The 26,452-nt window shown below is 39.7% G+C and overlaps 1 protein-coding gene across 2 annotated transcripts in view; it reads left to right on the forward strand.

Moving 5' to 3' along the window:
• CACNA2D3 (calcium voltage-gated channel auxiliary subunit alpha2delta 3) overlaps positions 1-26,452 on the forward strand; it is a 933,078-nt gene that overhangs the window by 425,897 nt on the left and 480,729 nt on the right. For both annotated transcript variants that reach the window (XM_058288134.2, XM_058288135.2), the window contains exon 9: positions 14,561-14,635. In XM_058288134.2, coding sequence (XP_058144117.1) covers positions 14,561-14,635 — 75 coding nt within the window. The remainder of the gene's footprint in view (positions 1-14,560; positions 14,636-26,452) is intronic.

Genomic DNA, 26,452 nt, shown 5'->3' on the forward strand with positions numbered 1-26,452 from the left:
GAGGATTTGAAGCAAGGCCCTTCTGCCTCAGGTTCTTTAGCTCTACTGCCTCTGCACTTGTGTGAGATCAGAAGAGGAAAGCCAACTGGGAAGGAGAACGGGAGAAGGAAACTGCGAGTGACTGAGTCCCCGTGTAGTACGTGGCTGGTCCTAAGTTTTTTAAGTGGTGAAAGTTCTGTGTCTCTCTTCTCACTGTGCAGTTCGTGGTATGGGTGGGGCACTCTCCAGGGTTGCCTGATCGCTCTCCTTTCCTGCTAAGAGACTCTCTTCATTTCCCAGAAATTTGTAGAAAGGATTAACCACTTCAGGGGGCAGGGGTAGTTTGTATCTCTTTAAGATTCGTTCCTGCTAGTGGAATGGAGAAAAAGTAAGTGACAGAAGAAAACTGCACCTGGCAGTTGGATGTCCATTGCATCCTTTCCTTCCTTAGATTATTGGTTTTCCATTGTTTAAGTAGAGATGAAAGAAAGCAATTTATAAGGCAGTGGTCTTGTGTCTGAGGGAGGGAGGTGACCAGATCCCAGGAGTAAATTGATTTGAGCATCCCTATCACAAAGTAGAAATCTAGGGAACTTGCATAAAAACACAGAGGCTGGTAGGTTTTTACGCTAAGTACTGCTGGGAGCCTGGAAGCAGTTGCAAGTGCAGGATGTCCTTGGTGTCCTCCTTGGGGAAGGGTTGGGTAAGGCTCTGGGCATGTGCAGCCGGTGGGCCTCCTTGGCACAGCTGCCTGATGTGAACTGTTCTTTCCATATATGCCTGAGCCCAGCTCCCTTTGGTGATACAGAGCAGATTGCTCAGCATAGCTTTATCCTGATGCAGTCAAGGGAAATCAGTCAACTGCAAGGTTGGATGATGCCACTAACAAGCTGGCTGGGGTTCAGAAGAGCAGATTCCTCCGCCGTGGCCACTGCACACACAGTGACAGGAAGCATGGGTTTGATTACTGCACATGTACCTCCTTGATGAGGGCAAGAACTTCTTGGTCTACTTTACTTTTTTTTTTCTTAGAGAAGTTGTAGGTTTACAAAAAAACATGCAAAAAAACACAGTTTCCAAATATTCTTTCTCATATACTCTCGGCACAGTTTCCCCTATTAACACAACGTGTTAGTGTGGCACCTTTGTTAGAATTGATGAAAGGATATTATTTTATATAATATTATTATTAGCTACAGTCCACAGTTTACACAAGAATTCACTGTATTATATAGACCTATGCATTTTTTTCATTTATTTTATTCTAGCAACATATATGACCTAAAATTTCTCCTTCAATCACATTCAAATATGTAGTTCAGGGATGTTAAAAACATTCACAATGTTGCCACCATCCATTACCAAAACATCTCCATCACCCCAAACAGAAATTCTCTACCAATTACGAATTAACTCCCCATTCCTACCTCCATCCTGGCCCTTGGTAACCTGTATTCTAGTTTCTGACTAAAATTTTCCTTATTTTGATTATGTCATTCCTTATTCTAATACGTGATCATATAATATTTGTCCTTTTGCATCTGGCTTATTTCACTTAACATGATATCTTCAAGGATCATCCAGGCTGTCACATGTATCAGAACTTCATTCCTTTATTTCTACTGAGTAATATTCCATTATATATATATAATGGAATATTGTGAACAATGCCACTAACATCATTGTGCAAATATCTGTTTGAGTTCCTGCTTTCAATTATTTCGGGTGTATTTAGCTTATGGTAATTTTAGGCTTAACTTTTTGAGGAGCTGCCAGACTCTCTTCTACCTGGCTGAACTATTTTATATTCCTACCAACAAAGAATGAATGTTCCTAACTCTCCACATCCTTTTTTTTAAAGAGTTATTTTTTTAAAATCTATATCTCTCCCATTCCCCCCACCCCCAGTTGTCTGCTCTCTGTGTCCATTCGCTGTTTGCTGTGTGTTCTTCTGTGACTGCTTCCATCTTTATCATTTGCACTGGAAATCTGTGTTTCTTTTTGTTGCATCATCTTGCTGCATCAGTTCTCCATCCGCAGGTTGCACTTTCTTTCACTCTGGGCTGCTCTCCTTAGGGGGCGCATTCCTTGCGCGTGGGGCTCCCCTATGCAGGGGACACCCCTGCATGACACGGCTCTCCCTGCGTGCATCCGCACTGCATGTGGGCCAGCTCCACACAGGTCAAGGATGCCCTGGGTTTGAACCATGGCCCTATCCATTGGGCCAAGTCCGCTTCCCTCCATGTCTTTTCTAACACTTCTTGTTTTCCTTTTTTTTTTTTTTTCATGGTAGTCATTCTAGTGGGTAGGTAATGGTTTTGATTTGCATTGAGGTTTTGGTTTGCATTTTCCTAATGTCTGCTGATAATGAGCATATTTTCATATGCTTTTTGGCCATTCATATGTCTTCAGTGAAGAAATTCTATTCAAGCCTTTTGCCCATTTGTAAATTGGGTTTGTCTTTTTGTTTTTGAGTTGTGGGATTTCTTTAAATATTCTGGCTATTAAAACTTTGTCTTTATCTGACTTTGGTGTTTGGGTGCTGTTAGTCTCACAGAATGAGTCAGAGTATTCCCTTCTTTTCAAGTGTTTGGGAGAGTTTGAGCAGGATTGCTGTTAATTCTTAGAATGTTGGGTAAAATTCAACAGTGAAGTCATCTGATCCTGGCTATTTCTTTCTTGGGAAGTTTTTGATTACTGATTAGATTTCTGTACTTTTAATTGCTCTGTTGAGATTTTCTATTTCTTCTTGAGTTGATATAGGTGTAGTAGGTATATAGTGTGTTCCTAGGAATTTATCTGTCTCATCTAGGTTATCTTACTTGGTAGTGTACAGTTCATAACATCCTCTTATAATAGTTTTTATTTCTGTGGGGTCAGTAGTGATATCCCCCATTCCTTTCTAATTTTAATTATTTGTGCCCTCTCACCTTATTTTCTGAAGCTAAACTTTTGTCAATTTTATTGACCTGTGTGTTCAAAGAACCAACTTTGATTTAATTGAATCTCAGTTGTTTTTTAATTCTCTATTTCATTTATTTCCACTCTAATCTTTGTTATGTCCTTCCTTTTGTTTTCTTTGGATTTAGTTTGCTCTTCTTTTTCTAGATGCTCCAGTTGTGAGGTTAGGTCTCAGATTGAGATCTTTTCTTTTTTTGATATAAACATTTAGAGCTATAAATTTCCTTTATAGCTATAAATTTGGTGTCTCCCATAAGGTTTGGTGTGTTGTGCTTTCACTTTCATTTGACTCAAGTTATTTCCTAATTTCCCTTGTGATTTCCTCTTTAACTCACTGGTTAAGAGTACATTGTTTAACGTCCACATATTTTAATTTTCATGTTCTCCCTCTGCTATTGATTTCTATCTTCAGTCCATTGTGGTCAGAGAAGATCCATTCTTTGATTTCAATATTTTAAAATTTAACCAGACCTTTTAAATGATGTAACGTATGTTCTATCCTGAAGAATGATCCATGGGCACTTGAGAGGAATGTGTATTCTGCGGCTGTTGAATGAATATTCCATATATATCTGTTAAGTCTAATTGGTTTATAGTATAATTCAGTTCTATTTCCTTATTAATCTTCTGTCCAGAATGTCTAACCATTATTGAAGGTGGTATATCGAAGTGTCCTACTATTAATGTAGAACAGTCTACATTACTCCTTCAAATCTGTCAATATTTGCTTCATCTATTTTGGGGCTCTGCTTTTAGGTACATATATATTTATAATTGTCTCCTTGTTGAATTGTCACTTTGTCAGTATACAGTGACTTTCTTTGTCCCTCATAACAGTTTTTTACTTAAGTCTATTTTATCTGGTATAAGATATAGCTACCAAAGCTCTTTTATTTACTATATGCATGGAATATTGCTTTTTCATTCTTTCACTTTCAACCTACTTATGTCTTTGAATTTAAGGTGGAATCAGTTATGAACAGCATATACTTTTATCTTGACTTTTTATCCATTCTTCCAATATCTGTCTTTTGCCTGGAAATTTTAATCCACCTACATTTAAAGTAACTCTTGATAATGCAGGCCTTTCTTCTGCCATTTTTTTTTTGTCTTTGTAAATATTTAAACATTTTTTCCTATAGTGCTTCTATAAATGCCTACTTTCATGTTTCTTTGATTTTGTGTATTATACCATTTCTAGACCCTTCCTATTTCTTTCTGTATATATTTTTTTCATATATTTTCTTGTGGTTACCATGGGACTTAAATGTATTATACCATTTCTAGACCCTTCCCATTTTTTTCTGTATATATTTTTTTCATGTCTTCTTGTGTTTACCATGGGACTTAAATGTATTATACCATTTCTAGACCCTTCCCATTTTTTATGTATATGTATTTTTTTAATATGTCTTCGTGTGATTACCATGGGACTTAAATATAACATCCTTAGTCTATAACAAACATCTTTGATTTGTTACCAATGTAACTTCAGTAGCATACACAAACACTATACTTCTCCGTCCACACACCTTTTGGTTATACTAATTACAAGTTATATCTTTATATATTGTTTGTATATAACCATAGAATTATCATTATTTCATGGATTTGCATTTTAGAACCTTTAAGAAAAAGTAGAGTCGGCTGTTTTAGGTTCCTAAGCTGCTGAAAGCAGATGCCATGAAATGGGTTAGCTTTAAATAATGGGAATTTATTAGCTTACCGTTTGAGGTTGTATAACTGTCTCAGTCAAGGCAACATCAAGGCAATATATTCTTCCTCAACCAGCTGCCACTGATCCTTGGTTCCTCTGCTATATGGCAAGGCATATTGTGGCATCTGTGGTCTCTCCCTTCTCTTCTGGTTTTGTTACTTTCAGCTTCTGTGGCTTTCTGTCATTTTGCATGAATTTCATTCTCCTTTAAAGGACTCCAATAAGAGGATTACCGGATTAAGACCCGCACCTTATATGAAGTAATCCAATCCAAAGGTCCCACTTACAATTGGTTTATACCCACAGGAAAGGACTAGTTTTAAGAATGTGATTTTCTAGGGTACATACATTTCCAAACTACCACACCTACCAAAAAATACAATAAAATAGTACTGGTATTTATAGTAATCATTGTGGTTACATATTACAAAGGTCTTTACTTCTTTATGCTGCTTTGATCCACTGTCTAGTGTCCTTTCCTTTCAATCTGAAGAATTCCCTTTATTATTCTTATAGGGCAGGTCTAGTGGTGATGAATTCCCTCAACTTTTGTTGATCTCTCCTTCATTTTTTAAAAAATTATTTTATTGAAGTATATCACTCATACATAAACATACATAAATAGTAAGTGTATAACAATAGTTGTTAACTTACAAAACAAACATATATAACATTATACAAGACTCTCATAACTCACCCTACCACCAATAACTTGCACTGTTGTTAAACCTTTTTTAAATAATGATTAAAGAGCATTGTCAAAATATTACTACTAACTAAAGTAATTTTCCAACAAACCCTATTATTATTATCTTTATATCATTTATATATAAGCCATACATGAACAATTAAGTGTATAGTAAAAGTTGTGAACTTACAAAGCAAATATGCATAACATCATACAGGGGTCCCATACATCAACTCTCTACCAACATCTTGTATTGTTTTGAGACATTTGTTAAAAATTATGAAAGAATATTGTCAAAATCTTACTACTAATCATAGTCCTCACCATACATTTGGTGTGTTTTTCTCCCAACCCATTCTATTATTATTTTTTAAATGTATTTTTTATAACAGAAGTTGTAAACTTATAAAACAACTGTGCACATATGCAGAATTCCCAAACAATACCCCTCCATCAACACACCACACTGTGGTGGAACATTTACTACAGATAGGGTAATATCACTTGATTATTACCATGTCCATAGTGTACATTTGGCTCACATTTTCCATACTGCCTAATTACCAACACAGTACATCTTTCACATAGATGCAAGAATATTATATTATTACTACTAACCACAGTCACTCCAGCTGTATTTTTCCCATGCTTCTCCACATACCCAACACCCTGCAGTAGTGATACACATTTGCTCTAGCTCACAAAGGACACTCTTGCATCTGTGCCATCAACCACAATCTCTTGGTTTACTGTGCTATTCAGTTCCTAGGTTATTCTGTAGCATTCTGTCAATTGGCATTTACATACCTAGACTACCATTTTCAGTCACATCCCCATTTATAAACTAGCTGTTACTCATTGTGTGTTACAATCCACTCTATCCATTTCCACACTTTCACATTAAAGCTAATTAAAACTTCTACATACATTAAACATCAGTAGTCCACACAGTCCTCCTCTTATCTCCTTTAAGAATCTACCACCTACCACCAGGTCTTGGAGATATTTTCCCAAAATTTATTCTAGAAGTTTTATGGTTCTTGCTTTTATTTTTAGGTTTTTGATCCATTTTGAGTTACTTTTTGGATAAGGTGTGAGATAGGGGTGCTCTTTCCTTCTTTCGGCTATGGATATCCAATTCTTTCAGCACCATTTGTTGAATGGATTGTTCTGCTCAAGCTGTGTGAGTTTGACAGGCTACTTAAAAATCACTTCGCCATACCTGTGAGGGTCTGTTTCTGAACCATCAATTTGGTTCCATTTATCTATTGTGTCTGTCTTTAGGCTAGTACCACACTGTTTTTACCACTATAGCTAGGTAATAAGATTTAAGGTCTGGAGATGAGGGTTTGCTTTTCCTTTTTATGATGTTTCTGGCTATTCAGGACTCCTTACCCTTCCAAATAAATTTGATGATCATGTTTTCAATTTTTTCCTAAATGCTGGTGGAATTTTTATCGGATAGCATTGAATCTTTATATCAATTTGAGTAGAAGTTACATCTTAATGATAGTCTTCCAATCCATGAGCATAGAATGTTCTTTCAGTTATTTAGGCCTTTTTTGATTTCTTTTAACATTGAGTTGTAGTTTTCTGAATACAAGTGCTTTACATCATTGATAAGTTTATTCCTGACTATTTGAGTTTTATCTGTCATATTTTATTTTCACCATTTTTGACAATTTTTGTTACTTTTATTGATATAATCTTCATTTCTTAACTCTCTTTCAGGTCTCTCTCTCCTGTCTTTTCTTCTCAGGCTCTAGCACACCCTTTAGTATTTCCTGAAAATCTGGTCTCTTGCTTAGAAATTTTCTCAGTTTCTGTTTATCTGTGAATATTCTAATCTCACCCTCATTTTTGAAAGACAGTCTTGCTGAATATAAGATTGTTGGCCGGAAGTTTTTCTCTTGTTGTATCTTAAATACATGAGACAACCATCTTCTTGCCTCTATGGTTTCTGGTGAGAAATCAGCACTTTATCTTATTGGCTATCCTTTGCTTTTCTCTTGCTATTCTCAGAATTCTTTTTGTCTTTGGCATTTGACATTCTGATGAATATGTGTCTTGGAGTTGGTCTATTCAGATTTTTTTCTGATGGGAGTAAGTTGTCCTTCTCAGACATGGATATCTATGTCCATCAGTATGGTTGGGAAATTTTCCACCATTATTTCTTCAAATATTCCTTCTGCCCCTTTTTCCTTCTCTTCTCCTTCTGGGACACCCATGACATGTATGTTTGCATGCCTTTTGCTGTTATTTAGTTCCCTGAGACCTTGTTCAATTTTTTCCATTCTTCATCTGTTCTTTTGTAAGTTCACTTTCAGAGCCCATTTCTTCAAGTTCACCACTCCTTTCTTCTGCCTTCTCAAATCTGCTAGAATATGATTCCAATGTTTTAAAATTTCATTTATTGCACCTTTCGTTCCCATAAGATCTGCTATTTTTCTATGTATGCTTTCAAATTCTTTGTGCTCATCCAATGTCTTCTTAATATCCTTAATCTCTTTAGCCATCTCATCGAATTTATTAAAGGTATTTGTTTAAATGTCTATGATTAGTTGTCTCAACTCCTTTATGTCATCTGGAGGCTTATCTTCTTCTTTTAACTGGGCCATAGCTTCCTGTTTCTTGGTGTGGATTGTAATTTTTTTTGGTATCTTTGCATCTGGCTTCCTAAAGTTTTTACTCTGGGTGGAGTTTTTCTCTTTAGTTTAGCACTTCTTGCCCTTTCTTCCTTGCTTGTTATGCAGGTGGAGCCAAGCATGTAGTTGGTGCTGTAAACTGTGGAGGCCCAAGCTGCCTTCATTGAGCCTGAGAACAATGAAGCTTCTTCCAATTTTCTCCTTTGCCAGGGGTAAGGACAGAGTCACAGTTGTGCAGAATAATCCAAGTTGTGCAGGCCTAGACTGTAGTTGCCCAGAGAGACTGATGAAGCTTCATGCCCCTTTCTTCCCTGCCTGGGGTAGGGATGCAGTTGCAGGTGTGGGCAACAATCTATGCAGTGAAGGTTCAAGATGACCACAGTTGCCCTGGTATACTTCAAATTTTCAATCTGTGCCAGCCAAAGTTAAGTGCAGATACCTGGATAGGCTGGTGCAGCGCCCACCAGCCTCCTCTCTGCCAGAGGTGGGGCTGAAGCCTAGGCTAAGGCTCAGGGTAATCTGGGTGAAAGAAACTGGTTCCTACACTTACTGTGATTTTTTGTCATCCCAGCTTCCCCTCAGGCTGGGGGTGGAGTCAAAATTGTGGCCACTTCCTCTTTCCAAACTGGGCTGATTCACACCCCATCTGTTCCCAGGGTTATATCTTAGCCTGCTGAGTCTGCCAATCACTAGTCAAAATTGGTCCTCCCGTTTTGGGAAGTGGAACTTTCAATTCCAGCCACAGAACAGCTCCCAAGGTGGCTTGTGCCTCCAGTGGAGGATAGGCACTGGCCTCCATGGCATGGAGCACTCTACTTACGAGTCTTCTCTGCAGGTGGGCAGTCTCCTCCCTCCATTCCTTCAAGTATGTCGTAGGATGCTCTGCTGGCCTCCTGGAGCCCCCCAATAGGTGCATCAGCTAGCTCCAGAGAGCTCTGGATGTTTACTAACTGCCCTGTAGCAGGAGCTGACTCTTGGAGTGCCTTACTCTGCTGCCATCTTGCTGGTTCTCCCTCTCCTTCATTTTTGAAAGACTCTCTTGCTGAATATAAAATTCTTGATTGGCAGTTTTTTTATTTCAGCACTTAAAATGTTTCACCCCACTGCCTTCTTGCCTCCATGATTTCTGATGAGAAATTGACAATCTTATTGGGACTCCCTTGTACTGAACATGTTCCTTTTCTCTTAAGCTTTCAAAACTCTTTCTTGTCCTTAACATTTGTCAGTTTGACTACTATGTGTCTGGGCATGGGTCTTTTTTAGTTTATCTTATTTGGGTTTCATTGGGCTTTTTGTGTGTTCTTATTCATGTCTTTTGTTGAAATAGTGGTGACTTTTCCCCAATATTTATTTAAATATTCCTTTTCTCCCTTTATCTCTTTTTTCTTCTTCTTCTGAGTTTTCCATAATGCATACACTGGTATGCTTGGTGATGTCTGACAGGTCCCTTAGGCTTTATTCACATTTTAAAAGTTCTTTTTCTTTGTGTTCCACAGCCTAAATCATTTAAATTGTCTTGTCTTTGTGTTCACTTATTATTTCTCCTGCCAGATCCAATCTGCTATCAAAAGCTTCCAGGGAAGTTTTCGTATCAGTTATTGTGGTCTTTAACTGTAGTGTTTCTGTTTAGTTCCTTATTTAAAATTTTTATATCCTTATATCCTTATGGAGATCCTCATATTGTTCATTCACTGTTTTCCTGTTACCCTTTACTTCTTTCTCTGTGTTTTCCTTTATTTCCTCGAGCATATCAAAGACTTTTTTTTTTTAATCTTTGGTATATCCAACATCTGTTATATTTCATGATAGTGTCTGGATTTTTATCTTGTTCTTTGGATGATCCATCATTTCCTGCTTCTTTGTCTTGTAATCTTTTTTGCACACTTTTTGTTTTAATATTTCAGTGTGTTAACTCTTTAATTTAGTCCCTGAGCTGTGTTCCTAAAGTTTGTATCCAGCTAGTGATATGATAGAGATTTCCTTGAATGCCAGGAGCTAATAAAAACAAAACAACCAATGCAAAAAATAAAAAAATAAAAATCACCTTCCACTGTCTTCCAATTGGCTCTAGTGTCATCTTGTATTCTGCTTTAGATGTAGTCCTCATTTTTTTTTTTAAAGATTTATTTTTATTTATTTCTCTCTCCTTTCCCCCTGCCCAGTTGTCTGTTCACTGTGTCCATTCATTGTGTGTTCTTCCGTGACCACTCCTATCCTTGTCAGCGGCACCAGTAATCTGTGTCTCTCTTTGTTGCGTCATCTTGCTGCATCAACTCTCTGTGTGTGTGGCACCAATCCTGGGCAGGCTGAACATTCTTTCATGCTGGGCAACTCTCCTTGTGGGACGCACTCCCTGTGCATCGTGGCACTCCTTGTGTGCATCAACACTGCATGTGGGCCAGCTCCACACAGGTCAAGGAGGCCCTGGGTTTGAACTGTGGACCTCCTATGTGGTAGGCAGATGCCCTATCCATTGGGCCAAGTCCGCTTCCCTGGAGTATATTCCTTTTATCAAGAAGATCAACCTGAGGCAAATGTGAAGGGAAGGGTCCACAGCCTTTTTTCTGAGCCTGTGTCTTGTCCTGAGCTTGTGCTTACTATTTTAGGAATTTCCCTTTTTGCAGGAATTCAAATCCCCTCTACTCCCTTCAAAATAGACTTTCCACCTTTATTGTATGACTTAAAGCAGGTAATCCTTTGCCCCTGACTGGTTTGATTTATTTCTGACATCGACTTAGCTGTCTCCAGCTGCTTCTGCCTGCAGGGAAGTTCTGGAATGACAAGCTACAGATGAACTTCCTGGTTCAGTCCTTCACACTGCCACCTGGTAGACTGGCACTAACACATGGGCACTCCAGTATGTGCCTGGAGAATACTCTGCTCCCTCCAGAATAGGGCAAGGGCCCCACAATGGGTGCACAAGCTATCTGCACAGCATACTGTGGAGGGAGTTGTCAAGGGACCAGCGAGGATGGTATGAGCTTCTCGTACTGTTTTTAAAGCTATGTTTTCTTGATTCAGCACTTGCCCAGTTACGGCACCCTTTGACTGTTTTCTGGAGTTTTGAGGAAGATGGCTGTATTAGTCAGCCAAAAGGGTGTTGATGCAAAATACCAGAAACTGGTTGGTTTTTATAAAGGGCATTTATTTGGGGTAGGAGCTTACAGACACCAGACCATAAGCTTAAGTTACCCTCACCAACGTCTATTTTCACATGTTGAAGCAAGGTGGCTGTTGAGGGTCTGTGAGGGTTCAGGCTTCCTGGGTTCCTATCTTCTGGGGTCTTGCTTCCCTCTGGGTTCAGGGTTCCTTTCTTCCCAGGGCTTGTTTCTTCCTGGGCTCAGGGTTCCTCTCTTCCTGGGGCTTACTTCTGTTTCCTCTATGAGCTTACTTCTTGGGACTCCAGCGTAAGTCTTCAGCATCAGTCTCCAATATCAAAACTCCAAAAACCATCAGCTCTGACCTTTGCCATGCCTTTTATCTGTGAGTCCCCAGTCACCAACGGGTAGGGACTCAATGCCCTAATCATAACTAAATCATGCACAGGTACAGATCAGATTACAAGCATAATCCAACATTTCTTTTTGGAATTCATCAATTATATCAAACTTCTACAGTGCTCCTACCAGGGTTTGGTAGTTTTGGTGGGAATGGCTCCCTAGCATGGCTTATGCCACTACTGTGGTCGACCAGAGGTCTTTCCTTTTGACCTCCCTGCTCAGGCCCCCATGCATACAGGCCTTTACAGCAGCAAAGCTGTTTCACTTCTTACCTCACTAGATCCTCCCATGGGCCCCTAAAGGGTAAACAGAAAAGTAATTAACACCTTCTCATGCATAAGAATCTGGGAATGCAGAGGGTTAGTGACTTCCCCAAGACCAAACTATGAGTATATGGCAGAGGCAGTATTTGGACCCAAGTGTCCTGTTCTTACCTCAAACTGTTCCGCTGCAAGAGTTGACTTTGAGAGAGTGCATTAGGCAGAACATGGATGAAGTTTTTTTTTTTTATTTACCTGGGCAATGGAGAGAGAAGGAGCAGCAAATTGGGAACTTCTGTTAGGAAAGTGTGGGCTACAAGTTATAGAATAGTTAACTAAAGCTTCCTTTAGCAAAAAGGTATCTAATAATCTCATGTAAGAAGCCTGAAGGTGGGCAGCTGCAGTTTTGGTAAAAGAGGCTAACGGTGTCATCAAAACTTGTGCTAGCTCCATGTTCCCACTTTGCCTTCCTTAGACTCTTTTCCATTATTAGTCTTGTGCAAAGTGGCTACTGCACCTCCACAATAGCATTCCAGGTGGAAAGGAAGGCAGCAGGCATAAGAAGACTTTCCTTTGCTGGCAAGAAAACTGACCAGAAAGCAACACCCCCCCACCCCTCCTTATTTCTCATTGACTGGGACTGTGGTGCCTGAAAGCATGTACCCAGCAAAGGGGAACTGAATAGCCATGACTGTTTTAAGGTCAGTTCTATTTCAGACCTTGAGAACAGGCATATTTTCCATCATGAACCAGATCAATCAGCAAGGAGCAGGGAGGCAGGGGGAAATGCTGTTGTCTCAGCAACTTCCAGTCTCAGTCTAGTAACTAGAACAGCAACACGGAACTTTGGAGAAGTTCTTCTTCCAGGTGGAATATGTAATTGCTTCCTGGGGTCTTGAGATGATGTTCCATTTGTTGACCAAAAATAACACTCCCATTTCTCAATGGCTAACTACAGAATTGCGTAAGTATATACCTTTTCTCAGTTCCTCATTAAAGGAAAATTAAAACTCTAAGACCACTGGGAAAAAAATCTTCAAATGAGTTTTTTATGACTAAGAACAAAGATTAAGGAGGGATGTGAGGGTTAGAGAAGAGGCATTGGGGGCTTTGAAGTCCTGAGGGGAGTGGCCCTCAGGTCAGACTGCTGGTGTTTGAATCTGGACTCGGCCCCTTACCTACTCCCTCATAATTCTAGGAGAGTTGATGGTCCTTGCTCTGCCTCAGTGCTCCAATGTGTAAAGGGAGAGTGATTGGAAGTGCTTACTGTATAAGGTGTGAAAGATGTCTATCCTGTGCCTAGGTGAAGTAGATGCTCAATAACAGCCCATCTCTGGGAAGTGGACTTGGCCCAATGGATAGGGCATCCACCTACCACATGGGAGGTCCAAGGTTCAAACCCTGGGCCTCCTTGACCCGTGTGGAGCTGGCCCATGCGCAGCACTGATGCGCACAAGGAGTGCTGTGCCACGCAGGAGTGCCCCCGCACAGGGGAGCCCCGCGTGCAAGGAGTGCACCCCGCAAGGAGAGCTGCCCAGAGTGAAAGAAAGTGCAGTCTGCCCGAGAATGGCACTGCACACATGGAGAGCTGACACAAGATGATGCAACAAAAAGATTCCCGGTGCCGCTGATAAAGATAGAAGCAGTCACAGAAGAACACACAGTGATGGCCACAGAGAGAAGACAACTGGGGGGGGGGGGGGGGCGGGGAGGGGAGAAGGAGAGAGAAATAATTTTTTTTAAAAATCTTAAAAAAAAAATACCAGTTCATCTCTAGTATTAGTCTTGTCACTACTCCTGCCTGCTCACTGAGTACCTTTGTATATGAGGCTAATGCATATTAGTTGCTCAGCCTCAAGTCTGGCCTCTCTTCTGGTTGGTCCCTATAACATGTCCAGAGCGATTATCCCAAGCTTGTCTCTTCATTTTACTCACTCTCTTGTTTATAGCTCTGTCATGACCGCCACTGCCCACAGGCTTAAAGTCCAAATTCCTTAGCCAGACTTGGTTCAAGAGCTGGGCCTGTGGGAGATAGTTTCAATCTCTTTCCTCAGGAACTCTGGCTGAGCATTTGGTTGCTAAAGTGGAAACCCCATGGTGTTTGATGGGCATCCACTATGGGCCTAGTTGCGGCATTAGATATGTGCTTTGGAAGGACAAGCCTAGCTGCAGTGCAGAAAATCAAGCTTAGTGAGACAAATGAATATAAGAACACACAAATTTCTACACCCTAGATGTGAGTTTTGGATAAGAACAAAGGATTGTGGTCTAGGTATTCTGGGATCATAAATGATGGAAGGCCTGTCATTGGCATCATGTGGAAGATGGCGTTGTGCTCATAAGCAATGTTCTGCCCAGAGTGGCTGGCCACATCAAGGCCTCCCCTTTCTTCCACTCATGTAGAACTCATGCATGTGTTCCTGGCCCCAAGAAGCCACGGACAGGAGCTGGAGCTATCGCCGCCCAACTCTGGGGTGCTCTCCAGAGCCCACCTGGACCGCATGACGTCAGCCACCCACAAGGGGTTCCCAGTGTTTGGAGGCTCCCCTGGTTAACTGAGTGCATTCTGAACTCTCCCATGTAACAGCATGTGTTCTAGAATTTTCTCTCTCAAACAAGGAATAAATGCTGATGCCTTTGGCACTTAGACACAATTTCTAGGAGTGCCTATGGGGAAAGCTACCTCCTGTGAATGAATTGAACCTGTGATTTTGTTGCTGTTTTGTCTGTGTGTATATCCTTAACTTATGAATAAAACCCATCAAATGCTTAATTAAATGTTTCTTCTTGGCTTTTGCTTCCCTTTACAGTATAACGAGGAGCTCCACTATGTGGAACCTTGCCTGAATGGGACATTGGTGCAAGCTGACCGGACAAATAAAGAGGTAAGGGGCTGCCACCAGCCAGGGATCATTGCGCAGCTTCAGCTCCCTCAGAGAAAGAGTTTGTAATGATTTTGCCCTAATTTTTAGAAACTCATTGAATGTTTTGTCATTTTTTTTAGGTTCCTTGAGCCTACAGAGTATAGAATACTTATTTCAAGGCACAAATGATATGGTGGCTAAAAATGATACAGTAGCTAACATTGAGGTCAGATGCCTGCTAGTTTGGAAACAGTTGTATTGATTTTCTTTCTCTTGGTCTTAAGCACATCCTATGTCAGCACCACTGAAGAAGTATGGCTCTTGCTGAGACTTCAAAAAAAAGAAATTGAGCCTAATTTTCATATCTCATGTTGCACTTTTCACAAGTTGTTAAATAATCGTTGGGGTGGCTATTTGCCTATATTCCTGATCATGAGGGCAATGTCTGACTCACCACTGTGAGCCCAGGGAGGCTTGTGTGAGGTGCTGGCATGTCCTGGAGAGGCAGGGCGTAGGCCTGGTGCTAGCTCAGCTGCAGGGAGCAGGAACACTTGACGTGGGCCTCTCTAATGTAGTGAGTGAGGAAGACTTGGAGAAATTAATTCCAGCTCTAACACAGAATCAGAAGGAAAAATTATACCAGAGTTAGAATACAAGCTTCACTTTGATGTGGGAGAAAACCATAATACCTTCTATTTTATCAGGAAGAAACAAGTATGTTGCAGTTCGAAGGATGGTGTGTATAGGGAATGTTCATCTTTAGCCATTTTCTAGATTAAGAGAGTAGGACTGAGTAGGTATTGAAAGATACACTGGCTGAAAATGTCCCAAAATTGATGAAGAAACAAATATATATACATAATAGGCTGAGCACATTTCTAATAGGGTAAACCCAGTAAATCCATGCCAAACACATTATAACAAAATAGACAAAGAGAAAAGTCTTGAAAACGGCCAGGTGGGAATGATGCATTACTTACAGGAAACACCAGTTTGGATGGCAGCAGGTTTCTCGTCTGAGATCATGGAGGCCAGAAGGAAGTAGCACATTTTTTTTGAAGTACTGAAATAAAAGGACTTTTATCTCAGAATTCTATATTAAGAAGGGAAACCAAGACATTCTCAGACAAAGGAGAGCTAAGAGAATTTGTTGCCAGCAAACCTACTTTTAAAGAATGGTTACAAGTTCTCTAAAGAGAAGTGAAACGATAACAGAGGAAGGTTTGGAACTTGAGAAAGGAAAGAAGACCATCGGAATGTTTAAAAATAGGGGTAATTACAGAGTATCCTACTTCTGAGGAGATTCTTAAATCATATATGATAGTTAAAGCAAACATTTTAACAGTAGCTGATTTAAAGATCAACAATCTTTGTTGAAGAAATACTCAAAACAACTATATTTAAAATGTGTGGAGGTTAAAGGGGCCTGAATGTAAAAAAGTTTTCTACGCTTCACTTGAAGTGGTAAATGCTGTATGCACCTGAGAAAAAAAACATGTTCTTAAGTCTAACCCATGCCTGTGGGTGAACTCTTTGTAAGTAGGACCTTTTGATGAGTCTACATCAGTTATGGTGTGACCCACCTCATTCAGGATGGGTTGTAATCCTATCCCTGGAGTCTTTTATAAGTGGAATGAAAGGGGGGAGGGTGAGAGGGGAAGAGGGTGGTCCAGAGAGTACTTGCTCCCTTGCACATGCACCATGGAAGCAAGAAGCTGAAATCATTGAAACCCAGAAGAGAAAAAGAGAGACCAGCAAATGTCACATATGCCTAGTCATGTGGCAGAGGAACCATGGGTCATTAGCAGCTGGTCTTTAGGAAGAAAGCATCGCCTTGATGATGCCTTGATTTGGGCATTTTCTCAGCCTCAAAACTGTAAGCTAATAGATTTCCACTGTTAAACCTGTACCAGTTCTTGGTATTTGCTTTAAGTAGCCTAAGAAACTAAAACACAGTGGACTTTGATATGTGTATATTATGATAGCTATAGCAATAACTAAGAAATGTGCAATATGTTCAAAAGCACTATCAGTAAAACAAGATAGAATCTTAACAAATATTCAAATAATGCACAGGAAGGAAAAAACAAAAACAGGAATGACAAACAGAATAAACAAAAAAATAATAATAAACTGGCAGACTTAAACCCTAACATATCATTAGTTATCTTAAACATAAATGATCTAAACACACTAATTAAGGACAGTGTTTGGAAGAGTGGATTAAAAACAACAAAAAAACCATGATCCAACATTATATTGTCTGCCAAGAGAACTGAATAAAAATGAAAAGCCCACATATGAATATATAAGGGACAAAGCTACGTTGAAAAGGAAATTTATATCACTAAAAGCTTACATTAGAAAAGTAGTATGTTCTCAAATCAATAATCTAAGTTCATACTTCAAGAAACTAGAAAAGTAACAGCAAAATAAACCCAAAGCAAGAAAATGATAAAGAGCATAAATCAGTGAAACTGGAAAAAAAAAGCAAAACAGTAGAGAAAACTCAATGAGACTGAAAGTTGATTCTTCAAAAAAAAGAAAATCAAAATCAAAATGATAATCTCTTTTCATTTTAATTGAAGATTTGTAAAACATTGAATAAAAAAGGAATATTAATGAACAAAAAACCCAGCATATAAAAGCTCAAAAGATAAAAAAGAAATATTAATGAAACAAAAAACCTGGCATGTAAGACATTGAAAACAAAAGCTTGGTACTTTTTATTTTAAAAATTTTTGGTAAAGTGTATACCATAAAATTTGCTATTTTAAATGTGCAGTTCAATGGCATTAGTCATTTACAACGTTGTTCTACCACCACCATTACTGAAACATTTTTATTACCCAACACAGAAACTCTGTACCCATTACAAATGAACTCCCTGTTTCTCCTTTCCTCTAGAATCTGGAAGTGCTATTTTATATCTTTGTACATTTTCTTATTCTAAATATATCATATAAGTGGAATCAAATATTATTTGTCCTCTTGTGACTGGTGTATTTCATTTAGCATAATGTCTTCAAGGTTCATCCATGTTGCAGCATGTATCAGAATTTCATTTCTTTTTATGGCTAAAATATTCCATTGTGTGGGTATACCACATTTTGATTATACATTCATCTGTTGATGATACTGGGTTGTTTCTACCTTTTGGCTGTCACAAATATTGCTGCTATCAGTGTTCATCAAGTACCTGTTTAAGTCCCTGTCTTCAATTCTTTTGAATATATACCTAGGAATGGAATTGCTGGGATTTGTTTTAATTCTGTTTTTAGCTTTTTGTAGTGCTACCAAACTGTTTTCCACAGTGACTGCACTATATCCCCACGGGCAATGCATGACATTTCCAAATTCTCCACATCCTTACGCACACTTGTTAATTTCTTTTTTTTAAAAAATAATAGGGAAGCGGATGTGGCTCAAGTGATTGGGTTCCTGTCTACCATATAGGAGGACCCAGGTTCGATCCCTGGGGCCTCCTGGTAAAGGCTTGCCCGTGTAGCAAGGCAGACCCACGCAGTGAGCTGGGCCCACGCAGCAAGATGATGACACTACAAGAGAGACAAAGGGGAGAGTCAAGGCAACTGAGGTGGTGCAAGTGTTGGGGAATCTCTCTCCACATTGGAGGTCCCAGGATCAAATTCTGGTGAATCTTAGAGGAGAAAAACAAGAAGAGAAGACAAAAAAAAAAAAAAAAGAGAGAGAGAGAGAGAAATAGATGCAGAAGCTCACACAGCAAATGGACACAGACAGCAAAAATAGCAGGGTGGGGGGAGGGGGAAAATCTTTGGTGATCCAGAAGGTGGGCTGTTGAATCATATTTTCTACAAAAGGCATGTTCACGTCTGCGGTGGAACTATATGTACCCTGGCAAACCATGTTCTTAGAGCTAATTCATTTGTGTGAGTGTAAGCCTATTGTAAGTAGGACCTTTTGATACAGTTACTTCAGTTGAGGTATGGCCCAGCGTGGGTCTTAATCCTCCTACTGGAGCCCTTTATAAGAGAATAAAATTCAAGGAGAGAAAAAAGTCATGGAAGCAAGAAGCTGAAAGCAGTGAAACCCAGGAGAGAAAGGAGAGCCCAGAAATGCTGCCATGTATCTTTCCATGTGACAGAGGAGTCCAGGATCTCCAGCAGCCACAGTCTGGGGAGAGAGCACCACCTAATGGTGCCTTGATTTGGACATTTTTCTCAGCCTTGAAACTGTAAGCATGCAAGCTAATAAAGTCCCACTGTTAAAGGCCAACCCATTTTATGGCATCAGCTTTTGGCAGCCTAGCAAACTCAAGCAAGGTCCTAACCCCTGGTTCTGTGAGTGTGAACCCATTTGTAAATAGGACCTTAAATGACGCTATTAGTTAAGGTGTGCCCAAACTGAAGGAGGGTGGGCCTTAATCCCCCCATGGGGAAATCCTTGAAAGGAAATAGGACATGGAAGGAGAAGCCATGGGAAAAAGTCAGAAGTCAAAAGAACCCAGAGGATAAAGAAGAAGACATTGTTATGTGGCAGAAAAGCCAAGGACCAAGAATTGCTGGCAGTGCTGTGTTTGGGAAGAAAGCCTCACTTTGCTGACACCTCAATTTTGGATTTCTCCTAGCCTCAAAACACTGAGCCAAGAAATCTCTGTTTAAGCCAAAAAGAAAAAAGCCATCCTAGAGGGTGTGAAGTGGTATCTCATTGTGGTTTTGATTTTCATTTTTCTAATGGTTCATGATACTGATCATCTTTTCATGTGCTTATTGGCCATATTTGTATCTTCTTTGGAGAATTATCTATTCAAGTCATTTTGCCCACTTTTAAGTTGGGCTGTTTATCTTTTTGTTGTTGATTTGTAGGAGTCTCATCATGTTTTAGTATAATCGAGACAATCTGAATTAGATTCTGGTATAAAATAATCAGATTCCAGGGTTTGTACTCTTCAGTGTCTCTCTAATTCAGTCCAAATCCCCAGAATTAGAGCCTTGAGCCCATTTCCTCATATTCTTCATATAATGGGGATGGGGATTATTCTTCCTCTATAATAGAATGGCTAGTATGATCCCTGACATTAGGCATTCATCCTCTGAATTGTCATTCTGACTAGAAGGTGCCAAGTCCTTTGAATAATTCATTCTTTGATCAGTATACTTACATGGATCTTGACAAGTTCTTATGGCTGCTAAATATTTGAGATTCTTTCCTACTGACACATTTTCAACTCTTTCCCTGGTGGCCGCTATCACCCTACCTCCAGGAAACAAAAGGGCTTGGGAGGCCTTCTAGAAGGTGGCATCTACAATAATTACATCAAGTACTTTTAGTCCATTGAAAGCCAAGTCTGGTTTCACAATTCTCAGGTGGCCCCCTGAAAACTCAGAACTTTAGTTTTAATTATGGCACTATTTCATAACGTTCATTTTAAAAACAACTACATCTGAATGGAGAGTGAGAAGATCTCAACTTGTCTTAAAACACAAGAAAGTTTAGGGTGAAAATGCTGACCCAGACCGGGTAGTCCTGGTTCACATATTTCCTATGATATTTCTTGAAATAGCCCATGGCACAACATCCTTGATCAAGTGGTCTTGAGGTTCTATTAAACTTTTGGTTTTTGTCTTTTAAAGGTATTATTTACTGTCTGGAGAGATTTTGCTCTGCTGTTTTATGTACCAAATCAACTTACATTCTTTTTCTTTAAGGAAAAAGAAACCATGACAAATTTAGTGAGCCTGGAGTTCAAATACAGAACTCTTATGAGTAAACTCTCATCCTAATCTACTTCAGAACTTCTAATCTCTTTGTGGTCTGAACCAGGGGAGAAGAGAGAAAAGGAGGAAGGAAGGAGATTGATATGGTTTTTCTCTGGTTTTATAATGAAGATGTTCTGAAATCCACTGAATTTCATGGCTCTGTTTAAGATTCATTTGTAAATATTTGTTGCAAAATCAACTGATTTTTAGAAACCCATGTAGCTCCCTTTCTTGGCAAGTTTGATCTTTTCCCATGGGATCAGGGAGACTGAAACTCATGAACTAACCGAAGTGTACATTAGAGTCGCTGGATTTTCCCCAATACTGTTTCTCCCAACCTGAGCTTTGTCAAAGGAGGTACCCCAGACTCTAAAACCGCCTACCTTCCATGCCCTTATGGGCATCCAGTGTACAGTTTGCCAGGATACAGGGGTAGGGTTTACATGATGATACTTAAGAAGAGAGTACCTCTTCTTCACATTGGGAAATTTGCCTGCCCAAGGACCAAGGGAGACAAAATTTGCAGTTAGAACAGACACTAGCCCACTTTTATTCTATTCAAAACTAAAAGATACTAAGAATTACATTGCTTTTTAAATATCATGAGTACATTAAGAACAACACACATAAGGAAAAATTTGGAACAATTTAAATGTAAATAAATTCTTTTAGATCCAAAGTAATTTAATGCACCATAACTTAGCGTGAATAAGAAAGGTCTATGTATATTGCAATGAAAGAGCAACGATGATGTATAGTTAGATTTTAAAAAGAAAGTTAATTGTAGAATAGTATACTTTATGATTTCTCTTTTCCCTAAAGAGAGATGATGGATGGATGAATGAATGGATGAATGAATGAATGGATGAATGGGAGGGAACGAGGATGAACAAAAACGTTTGCCAGAAAATATACCGAACTGTTAAGGTAGTCATCTCAGGCGTGAGGGATTTAGCAAGTATACTTAAATATATTTTTGTATAGTTTGAATCTTTAGCCCAATATACTTTTGCAATCAGAAATAACATTATTTTAATAATTGGTTTCCTATTCCTTAACTTAATACAAGTGGTTTTTAAAACTATTTCGTAGGTGTCTGAATACTAAGCTAGTTGCTTTCCAAAGATTGTGGATCCTCTCTGCTAATTTCCAGATAGCTTTGTTCCTTTGCAAATTGGCTGATTTTTCTTATCAATGGAAAGTGATATAGCCACATTTTAAATCCATATTTCTCTTTTGATCTAAATGAAGTCTAATGCTGCTATTTTATGTATATTTAAATGACACATAATGCAAAATGTTTACTAATCTTTTGCAGAGTTCAAGGTTGTTACCAAAAAGGTGATGTATGGGCTGCTTCTATAGGAGATGTGCTCCAGAAACTATCCTCAATGATTTCCATCTTTATGTTATATATATTTAATAAAATTTACTTGTTTGAAAATAACCAAACTACTATTAGGGAACTATCTAGATAGCTAATGCAGGTCAATACTTAGTTTTGGTTAAAACAATCAATATAGTACAGTAATTTTTTTGTTACTCTTTACTTCAGCTGTGTTCATTGTGAACTCCTTACGTGGATCTTGATGAGGGGTTAGCAAACTTTTTTTGGAAAGACCCAGATAGTAAATATTTTAGGCTTTGCCAGCCATATGGCCTCTGCTATAACTATTCAAATTTGCCTTTGCAGTTGAAGTAGCCAAAGGCCAGATGTAAATGAGTGGGCACGGCTGGCTGTGCACCAATAAAACTTAATTCACAAAAATAGGTAGCAGGCCAGATAGAACTCGGGGTTGTAGTCTGCCCATCCCTGTTCTATACTGCAGACAAGAGTAGGAGGAGAAGTCTGTCATTAAATAAAGAATTTACACTGACTCAGGGTACAATCTGCTTTCTGAAAAGGGCACACAGAAATTGGTAGTTGAGAGTTTGAGTTGCTCTTCTCATTTTAACTCTTTTAGCAGGTGTTTGGGCTAAATCTCTACATTGGACTGATTCTCTACCTTGAAGAGACTTGTCAGTTAAGTGATTTCTGATTTCCTTGTTCATCTGTATTTAATCTGAAGGCAAGAAGACATGGGTATATGCCATAAATAGAGGTAGATAGAAACTAATAACTCAGTAATAAATACAGGACTTTACAACTTAGAAAACACTTCTCATTTGGTTCTCATGATTGTTACCATTTTTTTCACATTTTATACCTCTGTAGTCCTGGGCCCTGATATATATGGTCAGCTGAATGAGCAGATGAATGAAGAGATGGAGATGCTAAGAGAGCTTAAGTGACTCACCCAGGGACAAACAACAAAAAAGTGAAGAACTACTTTCCTAATAACCCATCTTATTATTCCAGATACTATCCTTCTCTTAGTCACACTCCCTGATCAGGTAGAGTTATCTTTCTGACACGGTTCATATCAGTTCATTCTTCTGAGGTCTGTAGAATAAAGTAATTCAGATTTATGTTCCAAAAGAGTACTGTTGAATACAATGTGCTGGTGGCATTTAAGTAACAAGGTATTCTTTCAGAGCTATGGTGCCTACCTTAGTGGAAAGGGCACAACCACTTGTTTGTATGAATCATGAATTGAAGGATGATCCAAAAGTTTGTTCATCCTTTCTCTTTATATGGCAATCCGTTGAGTTCTTTATCATGGACTTCTCCATGACACATGGACAGGTCTGCTAAAGCCTTGTATATGTTTCTATGTCTAATCCTCCTTGGTTCCAGCACTCAGTTAAGGGGAAACTATTCAAGCAAATAGTTGTCCTGTTGTTGCTTGACAATGACCTGGGGGCTGTGCCTCTTGCCACCTCCTCCCCAGTCAGGGGATGCTGTATAGGCTGCCTTTCATTAGCTTTGTTCTCTGGTTCCCATGCTTTCTGTGACATCTTGATTCGCCCTGTGACAGCTGGCTCGATGCTACATCCCATCAAATGCACAGACTGCCCACTTCCTAATGCTTCTTCCTTGGTTCCCTGTCTTGATGTCTAAAGTTCAGTGGAGCTTTGGGATAGCATTAATGACATCATCCAGACCTGGAGACCCCAGGGAGTAGTTATATGAGTAGAAATACTCATACACTTTATCATAAATGTTCACACCTCAGTTACCCATTGCCTATGTAGCAAAGTTATTTGGACAGCAAAGCTATTTAGGGGACTCTTTGGATTCTCACTCAGAGCCTGCTTATTCTTATTTGGTACACAATTTTAACTAATTTGGTGATTAACCAACAATGTAATAAAAGCAGTTGGGTGGGGGAAGACAAGAGGGCTATCCTGAGACATCTTTCTCTTTCAATGTACCTCATCCCATGGAGTAGTGCTGCTGAATGACCAAACCATAAACCCACAAATCATCCTGGCTTGTAGTCACATCAATTCTTCTTAGTAGTCTTCAGTTATCCCCACAACTCTGCTCTAGTCACCCCCTTCCCAGTTCTCATCACTGTCACCTTCCCCCTGCATCTCTGCATAGTCTCCAGGTGGAGTTCCTGGCCCTCCATGTGTGTGCTCCTGGGCTGAAGGCCAAGGGACCTGTTGAAGCCCAAGCTGCTTATGTGAGGGCCCTGCTAGCATTCCTGTGTTGTCTCCTGGCTGCTCTTAGGATAAGGGCAAACTCTCTATAAATTACTAAGGGGTCCATACGTCCCTGTTTGCCCAGCAAGATATGCCTCTGATCAGGGTCATCTTTTGTCTATCACTTGCCTACCTGCCCCTCAACGTGCAAGTCCACTCCATGGACACTCATGCTCTGCATTTTATCACTGTGGCATCTCTTTCAACCATACCTGGTCTGTCAAAGGCACTCACATGTCCACTGATTAAATAACAAGTTAATGGTTTCTCATCCTGCTTTGGTTTAAAATGGAGGCCTAGGTCATAAGGGTAACAGGAAGAGCTAGAGGTAGGCAAACTGGCAGCTGGAAAATATGGATACCACAGCCTGATAGTTTAGATACATCAGCCAGGTGAACTTGGAGCCCAACACCCTAGGCTATCTAGGATTTTGGTATAAGTTATAGCAACATATATATATCTCCCATTAGAGCAGGGGTTCTTAACAAGGGGTCCATGAGTTTGAATTGAAATTCAAAAAAACATTATTCTTTTGGGATTGTGTTTGTATAGGTTGATGTATTTATTAAATAATACACAGTAGAGTATGGACTTAGTAAAGGGGTCCATGGTTTTCACCTGACTGGCAAAGGGGTTCATGGAACAAAAAAGTTTAAGAACCCCTGCATTAGAGTCACTGTTCAGTAGGACAATTTTGAGTCTTTGGGGCAAATTTAAATTCTAATCTATTTTGGAGAACAGGAGTTGAGTACTTTCAGAGTAAAAAATGCCTAACTGGTAAGCACGAGGTTAACGTAACTCCTGGTGTGTCAGCTTACCTCTGAGAGCAACCCCTTTCACCCCTTCCCATCCATAGGACGGGGGTTTAGTAGTACCCACCCCCCATACCCCTATCACATAGGAGCTCTGGAATGACTAAATGGGATAAACACTTTGAAGACCTATTGTTCCATGCTTGGTATCATAACAAATGTGACTGATTATTTATTTCCATAATAATGATTAATATTGTTTTCTTAAGAGGTGTTTCTATCCAAAGTAGTTATGATATAGAAAGATAGAGCATTAAAAGTCTAAACCTGGGTTTTACGAGGACACGCATTCCAAGTACATTTCCTCCCAGGGAGACAAGTTCTTCAATATTAGGTCCCTGTGTGCAAACCTTACCTCCAGGTCACTCAGCTTTCCAGACTTCTAATTGAAACTTGCCCAAACCACCAAGCTAGAATGCACTTAATTTCACAAATTCTTAGTGAATGATATTGGAAGTTTTACCTTAGAGTGTGGCACAGAAATAGGTCAGAACTTTGATTCACATATGTATCTTTGGCTCTTGTAAATAGAACAATCTCTGAGTAAAATATGATCAAATTGCCCAGAATATTTAGCTCAGTCTATAGACCACCCCAAAGACTTGTTAAAATAGTTCTGTTTGTGAGGGTAGTCATGAGGCTCTGGTTTTTAGTGGACAGCATCTAATATCTGAGACACAGTAGACTATCCTCCCAATTGGGAACCACCCATGCTCTTGAGAGATTCCTTTCCCTCTGTTTGATAGCATCAAGCCTCCCCAAGATGGGGGTACAACACCTTCCCATTCATTGAATGGGTCTCCACCCAATGATATAACACGCTATGACAAGATGAGCACTCACACACTCCCTAGAAACCTGCCCCAGGTGCACCCTGTGCCAAATGCCCCCCATCAAACACCTTAAACAAGTAACCCTTCCTTATTATATTTTCTAAAGAGTTTTCTCAACGTTATAGTTTCAGCCATATACCTGAAAAACTCCCATGTTCACCTACTCCCCCCAAAACCTTCCCCTAATTCCATGGACCATCTAACCCATCCTCCCAACCCTTGGCCCGCTCAAGCCTGCAAAGCCCCACCCAATAATATCCCTATGAGCCTGTCTTATCCCTTCCCTGCACAACTACTTGCCTCCACTTTATCATAGATTTCACCCATGTAGACGCCAGCTCACAACCTTCCTCTCCCCCCCAATTTCCTGTAAGCCTGTCATCCAGTCTCTAGCTCTCTGAGACAGCTTGGTTTACTTAATTCATATCAGAGAGGTCATGTAGTATTTGTCCTTCAATGCCTGACTTGCTTCACTCAACATAAGGTCCTCAAGATTCATCCATGTTATCCCATGTGTTAGCACTGTGTTCCTTCTTACAGCTGAGTAGTATTCCATTGTATGCATATACCACGTTTTGTTTATCCATTCATCTGTTGATGGGCATTTGGGTTGAATCCTGCTTTTGAAAATAATGTATAATGCCGCTAAGAACATTGATATGCATATATTGGTTTGTGCCCTTGTTTTCAGTTATTCTGGGTATATGCCTAGCAGTGAAATTGCTGGGTCCTATGACAAATCTACAGAGAGTTTTTTGAGGAACAGCCAAACTGTCTTCCAGAATGGCTGGATCCTTCTGCATTCCCAACAGCAGTGGATGAGCGTTCCCGTTCCTCCACATCATAACACTACAAGTTAGTCTTGTT

Source organism: Dasypus novemcinctus, chromosome 26 (genome assembly GCF_030445035.2).
Source record: "Dasypus novemcinctus isolate mDasNov1 chromosome 26, mDasNov1.1.hap2, whole genome shotgun sequence".
Classification (NCBI taxonomy): Eukaryota; Metazoa; Chordata; class Mammalia; order Cingulata; family Dasypodidae; genus Dasypus; species Dasypus novemcinctus.